Source organism: Microtus ochrogaster, chromosome 10 (genome assembly GCF_000317375.1).
Source record: "Microtus ochrogaster isolate Prairie Vole_2 chromosome 10, MicOch1.0, whole genome shotgun sequence".
Lineage (NCBI taxonomy): Eukaryota > Metazoa > Chordata > Mammalia > Rodentia > Cricetidae > Microtus > Microtus ochrogaster.
The window spans coordinates 62,260,788-62,270,918 of NC_022016.1; the positions used below are offsets into that span (position 1 = coordinate 62,260,788).

General features: G+C 55.0%; 1 protein-coding gene across 1 annotated transcript in view; it reads left to right on the top strand.

Annotated features, from left to right (window-relative positions):
• Window positions 1-10,131, top strand: part of Kcnq4 (potassium voltage-gated channel subfamily Q member 4) — a 52,394-nt gene that overhangs the window by 474 nt on the left and 41,789 nt on the right. The window contains exon 2 of the mRNA XM_005353320.2: window positions 6-145. Coding sequence (XP_005353377.2) covers window positions 6-145 — 140 coding nt within the window. The remainder of the gene's footprint in view (window positions 1-5; window positions 146-10,131) is intronic.

The following is a 10,131-nucleotide window of genomic DNA, read 5'->3' on the forward strand; positions in this document are numbered from 1 at the left end:
CCCTCCCTGGGCCGGGCTCGGGCTCGGGCTCCGCCTGCGGCCAGCGCTCCTCCGCCGCGCACAAGCGCTACCGCCGCCTGCAGAACTGGGTCTACAACGTGCTAGAGCGGCCCCGCGGCTGGGCCTTCGTCTACCACGTCTTCATGTAAGTTGGGGAACCCAGCGCCCCTTCGCGTGCCCCGCGTGAGTCGGGCTCCTTTGGGGACCGCCGCCCCCGCTGGCTCCACCTCCTGCTCCTGCCCCGCGGCAGTCCCTCAGCCCTCCCTCTCGGACCTGAGCCCCCTTTTTGGTCCCCCAGCTTGGTCCTAACCCTTGATCTCTCAGCGCTGACCCCTGCTGCCCTCGTCTGACCTCTTCTCCCTCCTCTTCTTACTTTCATCCTGATCGCAGAACCCCATTGCTCTGTCCCAGCTACTCTGGGCTTTCAGCTTCTTGCTGGTCTCTGCTCTACCAAGTCCGCGAAGCCACTAAAGGGGGACTCTTTTCTTCAAGTCCCCCCAGCTGTGTCCCCTAGCCCCCACATTTTCCTGCCATCTCTTCTCAGGCTCAATAGCCATGTTGTGCTCCCACCTGGTCCCCTTGGAGATTTCCCTCTTTAGAAACAGGCTGTGCCCAGCTTAGGACTGGCCTCTGATTGTAGGTGTCTAGGGTCTCTATGGCCCTGACAGGCCTGTGTGCTGTTCCCAACTTTAACTGTGTCTTCATTAGCCTTGCCCTGCACCCTCAACTTCGAAACAGCGGAGGCGGCAGGCTGCCCCGACTGCCCTGGCTACCCTGCCCTGTCTTGTCCTGCCTTGCCCTGCAGGCTGGGCCCAGCTCTCCTGCTTTGCTGGCCCGCTGTACTAGGCCTGGCTCTGGGCATGGGGAAAAAGAAAGAAGAGAGGGGTATGTTTGGAAACAGTGACGCTGTGGGGCCCCTCCTTCCCTCAGCAGGCTCCTACAACTTTCAAAACACTGACCCCTCTTGGATGTAAAGAGTGAATTTTGGCAGCTCCTTAGGCGGTCTTGGGGGAAGGCCTGGCCCAGCCAGGAACATGAGAGGCCCAGGCCATATCGGTTAATGGGCTGGGCCTGGCGCTGGGATGCTTAGGAGTGCCCGGGAGGGACAGTGTGCTGCTCTTAAGTCCCCTTACTACTGCCAGTCTTAGGGTCTTCTGGGCAGCCCACTTTGTCCACCTACTGGCCACTTCACAATCTGTCTGTGTGTCCCTCTGCTAGACTTAAGTTTCCCCTTGTGTGTGCCTGTCTGTCTGTCTGTCCCACAGCCTTTCTGTCCATCTGTGTCCACGCTATGTGGGCCTATCCAGTTATTGATTTTGTTGCCTCTGTGTCTGTCATCTGTCTGTCTACATGGCCACCTGCCTGGCCACCCTTTTGCCTGGCTTTTCTTTCCTGTGTCTTTCTACTTGCCCCCACTGGTGTATGCTCACCTGCCTCTGCCCCACGAGAATGGGGGCCCACAGAACCTTAGGGAGCAGAAAGTGGCACAAGGAAGAATAGAGGAAGGGGACTTTCTATTGAGGTGGCAACTGTGAATTTCTGCAGGATATAAGGTCAGGTTTTGGGTCCAGGTGAATGATCAGGAGCACCCACATCTCAGTGTACCCCAAAACAACTGGACGAGCGTCTGCTGGATGTAGAGACTCAGTGGAGTGGTAGAGTTCAGTGCCGGTGGGTTAGGGGTTCTGGTGCCCACTGAATGTGATGCACCGGAGCTAGAGGTACAGCTTACCGGTAGAGCCCTGGCGGCGGTGGTGGTGATGGTGGTGGTGGTGGTGGTGGTGGTGGTGGGTAAAGGATAAGACACAGGCCACAGATGTGTCTTCCAAAGTTTCCTCCCTGGAGGTGACTTTTCCAAGCCAGCGCTGAGCCTGGAGACGTCATTTGGCTCTGAGCTTGGTTCTTCAGCCTGCACGCCTGTCCCCGGAACAGTCACTGAGATGAAAGCAACCTAACACAGACCTGCCACTACCATGACTCCTTGGAGGGGCCTCCTCTTCCTCCCAGGAGCTAAATCTGACGACACCTTTGCCCCACATCCGGCCCTTTCCGGATGCCAGGAATGCCCTGGCTAGAAGCACCTATGTCCTGAGCACTTGTGTCTAGGAGCCCAGGGTGGAGACATTCCTTGGAGCTCTACGGGGAGAAACATGGCGTGACAGTGTCTGGATATTTAGGGATCTCAGGGAATTGGCTGTGAATCATGGATGTCAGGGAGACAGAGATGCCAGGAGCCCCTACCTATCAAGTGCTGTGTGATAGTGTGTTAGCTTTAGAGTCTCTCTGAGCTTTAGATTGTAGGCCATCAGAGCGAGCGGAAGTCCCACAATTTGGGCTTTCTTCGTGGATGGGCCAATGGGTAGGAAAGCTGGGTGAACTGCTGGGGCTGAGTGGGAGGAATGGGTGCTGGGGTCGGGGCTCGGGAAGGAGCTGACACAGCAGTACCTCCTGTTCTCTATGGGGTCCAGACATGGAGTTTCTCAGCCTTTCCACAGTAGGGTCTTGTGTTCTTGTCAAGAATTGCTTTTCTAGCTTAACTCCCACCGTCTCCAAGTTGGGGGGCGGGTTCCATGCATAGCATCAAGTTAGGACCTGTTTTCAGAGACCTGAGCCAGTGTGATGGGATTCCCACAGAAGGCCTAGGAGAGAAGACTTGGGAAGGAGGGGGCTGAGACACCTTCCTCGCCAGCCAGCTGGTCTCCCCAGGACCCGCACTGTCCATGGCACCTAGGAGTGAAGTCAGCTTCTCTGGCTCTCAGCTGTGCCCCTGGGAGATGAACGGTGCCTGCCCTGTTTCCTCCTTGTTAGGATCACCGGACCCTTCTCCACTCTTTCTGTCCTGCCACTCTGCCCTCTCACCCCAGTGCCCTGTGAACTGGTGTGCATCTCCACCCTCCGTGTTCTCTGTGCTCTGTGAAGTCCTCTTTACTGAGCTCCTAGGGCAGACTCACTCCCTGTGGTACTGTCCAGACCACACGAGCACCTGCGGAGCCCAGCCTACTAGGGGCTACAACCGAGCCCTCCTTCCCCCAATCTCACTGCGCCTCCCCCGGCCACTGTGACATTCTCACCGCTCAACCCTTGCTCCCAGCCCCCAGCAAACTTCTCTAAGTGAAGGTTTAAGACTCTGTAAACATCCTCCCTCAGCCTTGTCCCTGGGGTCAGAAGCTGTGGGAATGGGGAGGGAAGGAGGTGGCCACGGCTTCTGGGGACTGTTCTTTCCTAACCCTGGAGTACCCCACCCCAACCTGAGACAGGCCTGGACTAAATGTTATCCCCACACAGGACACCCAGACCGGGTCAGTTCTCACCCACAGTCTCACTGCCCCGTCCTGCCTCTGAGAAAACTAAGGCTCTGGAGACCAAAATCACATGGCAAATCAGTAGCAGATGCAGGGAGGCCAGACCTTCCGTCCACACTCCCTGTCCAGAACCATCCCTCTGCTCTCTGAGGTCACCTGATGTGACCCTTGGAGTTCAAACTGAGATTTCTGACTCTGTGTGGACATTCACCCTTCCCAGCCTGATGAAGTGGGCCCTGTTATCCTCCCCAGGTGACAGACCAGGAAAGCGAATCCCAGGAAAGGAAGGCCATATAGTTCACAAGGAAAAGCCTCAACCCAGAGCTGTTATCCCCAGCTGCATCAGGCCCCTCCAGAGCAGCACACGCCAGCAGTCAGGGGGCAGTGACAAGATTTTATAGACTCGAGTGGAAACTACTCGGCTGCTTTGAGGGCAGGCAAGCTCACCGCAGCCCACAGATGTCACAGGTGGCCCATGCAGCATCACCCAGAAGGAGCTAATGTCCCACCTTCTCGCCGGCGTCAGAGAGGGAGCTAATGTCCCACCTTCTCGCCGGCGTCAGAGACAGACATCTGGGCCAGGACAGACCAGGGCGACTCCCTTCATGCAGTTTCTGCCTTTGCTTTCTTAGGGCTTCAGGCTACCCCTGGTCAGTCTGGGGACTATGTAATTCAGCGGTACTGGCTTGGGCTCCTCCCATAAGGCCCCCTGAGCAGCTTTGCCCAACCCTGCAGTGTGTGATCGTGTATACCCAGGCACAGACCGGGACACGCTCCCCTCCAAGGTCACACTTAGCCTCCCAGACAGCACTGCCGAAACCTGATGCTCCAACACCTTCACGCCGTGACTGGGAATGACTTAGAGTGTGTGACCCATGGCAATTTTGTGCTTCTGTTTTTCCTTTGCAAGCAGTGTGCGTGTGGGGGTGACCATCGCTTTCCCTGGCACCTGCTGCTGCCCACTTCTGGAGTTCTGGGTTGGCCGCTGCCTATCTCTAGCACAATTCTTCCGGTTGAGGAAGCCCTGCTGGATGTCTGACTGCAGACCCCACTGGTGAAGAAGCTCATAGCCTTACAATCTTGGAGTCAGACATGCTCGAGGGGGTGGTTATTCTTTGGCTGGTGGCAGCACTTTGAGTGTGTGATTAATTTAAAGTTCTCTGAGCCATCAGAGTCACTGAAGTGGCCCCGGGAACAGGGGGAGGAGGCTCTGGGGCCTGCCCTGAAGGATCCCTGGGAGGAACTTTCCCTATCCGGTTCTCCTCAGTGCCAGACCTGGACAGCTCTGCTGTGGAGATTGAGGGTTGGAGGGAAGGGGGAAGCTTTTCAGTTCCCCAGAGCTAGTCCCACACAAGAATGGGGACATAGGACTGTGGGCTCCCTCTGACAGACGGGATTTGTTTCTGCTGCTGCACTTAGCTGTCCTGAAAGTTGCTTAGTCTCTGAGCTCCGTCGGGCATTCCAGTCTGGACAGTGGGAATCACAGCTGCCTCCTGGGTGGTCAGGGCTGAGGAAGGAGAGCAGCCAGTGCTGTGTCATCGTCGTCCTGTCTGTGCTTCTGATGGCAGGCCTGACAGGGGTCCTGGGCTCGTGTGTGGGGGGGTGCAGGCTGAGGAGGTAGTAGGGACGCCATTGCCTTTGTCATTGGTGTGTCTGCTGGGAGCCTGGAACTTTGTGACTTCTGGGGAGCATCCTCCAGGTCCATCTGAGCTCTTTTTCTTTTCTAGGATGAATCTCCCTCTAACCCAGGCTAGCCTCAAAGTCCTAGACTCATGTTCTCCTGCCTTGGGTGGAGTCAGTGCCTCTTCCTCCAAGCTTCTTTCTGCATCCTCAGGCCTCACAGCCACTGTGTCAGGGGACAGTCATCTTCACTTCCCACTGAGTAGGGGACGTCACCCAGCTAGTGACTGCAGTCACTAACCTGAGTCTCTGGGATGCTTATGGGATCTTTTGTGTCACAGATGACATCAGCCAGTTTTGCCAGGCTTGGGGAACCAGAGCTTTGCCTGCAGGGAGCAGATAGGAAGTGGTGTAGGCTATGGGGAAGCTGCTGGGAACAGTCTCTAAGAACACTGGGGCCTGGGGTTCTGGCTCTGTGGGTGTGTGTCTGTCTCACCTCAAGAGTGCCAATGTGTAGCCAAGGTTTGGGCTTCATGGTTCGTGCCTCTCCCTCCCCACCCCCCATTAGTGGACACAGTCAGAGAGGGACCCAGTACCAGTGGCCCTGGAACCCAGGGACCCATCATGGGAAGATGCCCATCCCTAATCCACTCTAATCCTCAGCCTCATGCCCTCTTCTGCCAGATGGGCCTCGCAGGAAAGAGGACCCACTTACTTAGAATCGCATTCACAGAGCTGTGCCCACGGAGAGGGGCTGCTGATTCAGGAGTTGGGATGGGAGAGGGGCGTCTCTAGTGCCTTCTGCTAGGGCCCTTCAGAAGACGGGAGCATCTGGAGGATACCCAGGAGGTTGCCAATCACCTGGAGGCTTTGTGGGACTGGAGAGAAGGTATAGTCTGACCTCTGGAACCCTAATGGAACCCCCCAAGACTCCAGGCAGACTGGGCAACTCTGTCCCCAAGGCAGGATTTGTGTGCCCTGGAGCTTGGCACCTGGGGGTGAAGAGCAGGGGCACAGCCCCAGGCAGCAGACTAATTGGGCTAAGAATCCATGGGCAGCACCTGAGGGAGGCAGGCAAAGAGAGGCAGTCATTCCTCCCTCTCCCTCTGCTGCTTCCTGTGAGCCCAACATCGGAAAGGAAACAAGACCAGCACCTGAAGGCTCCGTAGTGAGCGAGGGGGTCTCCACTGCATGTCCCTGGCCCTTCCTTTCTTTCAGCCCCTCCCTGGAGTGTCCAGGTCTCTGCTTTTGGGTTTATTTTTTGCTGGGCTTGGCTGTCTCTGGGGATTGGGGGGAGGTAGGGAGAGAAGAAGGGCAAGAAAGAGTGGCTTTGTCAGCATAATCCAGATGCTTTTGCTCTGGCCCATCTGGGCCCAATTGCCACCCTCTGCAGGAGGGGCAGCCCCCACCCAGGTGCAGTCTGGAGCCCCAGGGAGCATCCTCCTTGAGGTGGGGGGACGCTGCGGAGCTTCTTAGTCTAGTCCATCCTTGCCCCAGAGCACGGAAGCAGAGACCTCGGCTCCAGAGGCCTCAAATCTTTGGCAGATACATAGCTTCATTTCTCAGGTGAGAAAATGGAGTTAGGAGACAGGATCTGATGGCCGAGCACACAGATATTGTCATGGTGTGTGCCTTATATCCCCAGGGAAGGGGTCAGCCAATCAATGCATTCACTCATCTCTTCTGCCAGCCGGTTTAGAGGCCACTTAGCGGGAGAAGTGGGATGGGGAGGAAAGGGGGACCCTTGGTCCAGCAGAAGGAGGAGGAAGGGTGCATAACCTAGGAATAGAGAGTAAACATGTCAGCAACTCCTTCAGGCTCTCTTATTTTTGGTGTGTGTGTGTGCAAGCTCGTGCACGCACACACACACGCTTGTGCATACAGGGTCTTTGTAACTAGCTTAGGCTGACCCTACATTCCAACTTCTCCATCCTCAGCTCAAGTACTGGGATCACCACATCTGGCACTGTTTTTGTGGTGGGGCTAGAGATCTAACCCAGGACCTTGTGCATGCTAGGCAAGCCCTCTGTCTCAGAGCTATATTCCCAGCCCCCACCGCACAGGCACTTGGCACATAAAAACACACATAGAGATTGAGGCATTAAGAAGTTTAATGACAGCCAATCCTGGAGGCTCACACCTTTGATCCCAGCACTCGGGAGGCAGAGGCAGGCAGATCTGTGTGAGTTTGAGGCCAGCCTGGTCTACAGAGTGAGTTCTAGGACAGCCAGAGCTACATAGTGAGACCCGGTCTAAAAACAAACAGCAAATAAACAAAGCCCAAACACACTAAAGAAGTTAAATGACTTGTCCAACAACAGCATGGCTAACAAGTGGTAGACGCAGCATTTGAATCCAGAACAAGACTCCTGGGACCATGCTCTTAGCTGTCTGCTGTTCTGCCTTAGTAAGGATCTGAGTTTAGGGGCCCCCTTACCCCCAGGATGCAGGCCATTGAACTCAGAACCTTGTGCAGCTAGACAAGCTGTCTCTAGCCCCCAGTGGGCCTCCTTGCTGGGGAGGAGGATGGCTCATGCCTCCTGCCTCTTCTCTCTGCCCCCTCTTCCTGTCCTTGAATTCTGGACTTTTGTCTTGGGCACTTTCCTCCCCATTTCATGGTGAGTTCCGAATCCTGCTACTTTATGTTGCCTTTTGGAGGACACTTTCACCTTCAGGATTTTATCCCTAAACTTGCTGACAGTACCCAGATAGTGAACACCTTAAAATGGTCCTCCTTCCTGGGTCCAGTGGCTTGCACACCTCCAAACCCCAGGAAGTTCTTCCCACAGACGCTTTCCGTGCCTTCTCTTGGAAGTGACCCACAAGGTGCTGTTAAATGCTCTGTGTACTTTTCCTGAGGTGGGTCCCTTACTCCTTTCTCACACTCACTGCTGTGTCGCTAACTCCTTTGCATCCCTCAAAGCCCAGTTTGAACACTGTCTCTTCTTGGAAACACTCTCTGCCCACTCTACTTCAGGCTCTACTGCAGACCCTGCGGTGGCCCCAGAGTTGAAGTCTGTGCCCCATGTGTTCTTGGTTCTTCCTCGATGGGCTGTCAGACGCGGGTAGGGAGGGCTGAGCACAGTGTGTGACTCCCATTTGGGAATGAGTTACTGTCCAGGCACAAGAAAGTGACGTCAGCCAGGTTTTAAGGAGGAGAAGGGCTTTGCCCACTAGAGAGAAGTGGCGAAAGGAACTCTTGGATCTTTCTCTCTGGAAGCTCAGTCCTGCCTTTATCCTGAGCGCAGGCCTCCAACAGACAGGAATAGCTAGGTTGAAGGTTTTGAGGCAGGATTATTGGGTCCCTTTGCCACAGGTTCGCCAGGGCCCTTGGTCACTAAGCTATGAAGGGGGCCCCTGTCCTTTGGCCCGTGGGAGCTATAGGCAGGGCAGATGGGGGAAGGGACTTTCAGTGCTTCCCGAGCTGCTCTGCAGACACAGGCTGCCAACCCCAGTGCCCGGCACAGCTGCTGACAGGGCATGGAGGCACACCAAGTCGTACAGCTTGGCCGTGGCAGAGCCAGAATTCAAAACCATCCATGTGAGACCCTCAAGCACCAAGCAGTTCTCAGATGCAAAAGCAGACCTCAGGGTGGTTTTCAGTGGCCAAGGGAAAAACTGGGGAAAATAAGGACATTGTGGTGATTTTTTTTTTCATTAAGCTAAAAGCAGCCCATTTCAAAGACTGCCGTAAAGTCTGGGGCTATATGCTTTCTTCTGTGAAGTAATAGGGCAGGGTTTTAAAAATTGTCCTTACTTGGCAAAATAAAAAGTTGACAGCCTTACACAGTCCCTAAAGTGTTTTTAGAAATCTGGCCAAAACATGAAATCCACAAGAGTTGGAGCCCTGTCCTGGCTCCTGAGCAATGGAGGTCAGAGGAGCTGGAAGAGACCTGGTAGCTGGAAGGATCAGGGAAAAGAGGAACCCCAGGTCCTGCCCTCAGGCTCTGCCCAGGACTGTTTCCCAAGACTGGCCTTAAACACTGGACCAGTAGTTTCCAGTCTGCAATTGGCCCCTGCCCCTGCGTGCTGTGTAGCAGCAGGCAGGTTCAGCCTCACGGAGGCCCCACCACTTCTCAGGGCTGTCTGCTGATTGAAATTTTGGTGAATCATGAAGTGTTCTGAAGAGCAGGGCAATATGCTGGCTTTCTTTTTTTCGATTTATTTATTTTCTGACAGGGTTTCTCTATGTAGCTTTGGAGCCTGTCCTGGAATTCACTTTGTAGACCAGGCTGGTCTCAAACTCACAGAGATCCACCTCCCTGCACCTCCCAAGTGCTGGGATTAAAGGCGTGCACCACCACTGCCTAGCTGGTTTTCTTATTTTTATCTTTCTATCACAGGCTCCTGCTTCCCTGGAGTCTTGAAGTCCTCATCTCTCTCTTACTGACTCTAGTTTGAGCCCTGAGAAATAGCCATGGAGGACCAGATTGGCCCTGTAAGAACAGGTTAATCGGGCTGGCAGTTCCTTTCTTGGGGAGCCCTGGACCACAGCTCAGAGATGCACCAGGCTGAGGTCCTCAGAGTCCATATTTAGTAATAAGATCTTCGCCGAATCTGTAACAGGAATTGTGTTAATCGGTTTCCACATAGTAATTCATGGACACCCAAGATCACTATAAGGTAGGTAAGTCATTGTGCACACTGTTTAGAAAGGGAAGCTGCAGCTTGTGGGCTAAGCACTAGCCCTTGTCACGATAACAGGAAGTGGCAGGAAGAGGTGAGTGTCTGAAGGATGCGAATTTTCTAGATTCAGTCAACACCGAGAGTGTCTAGAGAGTCTAAGTGTGCATGGACCCTGCACTGTGTCTGGGTAGCAGCCTTGTGCATGGCTGCTGCAGGTCCGTGTCTGGGAAGGAGCCTTGTGCATGGCTGCTGCAGGTCCGTGTCTGGGAAGGAGCCTTGTGCATGGCTGCTGCAGGTCCATGTCTGGGAAGAAGCCTTGTGCATGGCTGCAGCCTTGTGCATGGCTGCTGTAGGTCCGTGTCTGGGTAGCAGCCTTGTGTATGGCTGCTGCAGGTCCATGTCTGGGGAGGAGCCTTGTGCATGGCTGCTGCAGGTCCGTGTCTGGGTAGCAGCCTTGTGCATGGCTGCTGCAGGTCCGTGTCTGGGTAGCAGCCTTGTGCATGGCTGCTGCAGGTCCGTGTCTGGGTAGGAGCCTTGTGCATGCTACTTAAGGTCCGTGTCTGGGTAAGAGCCATGTGCATGG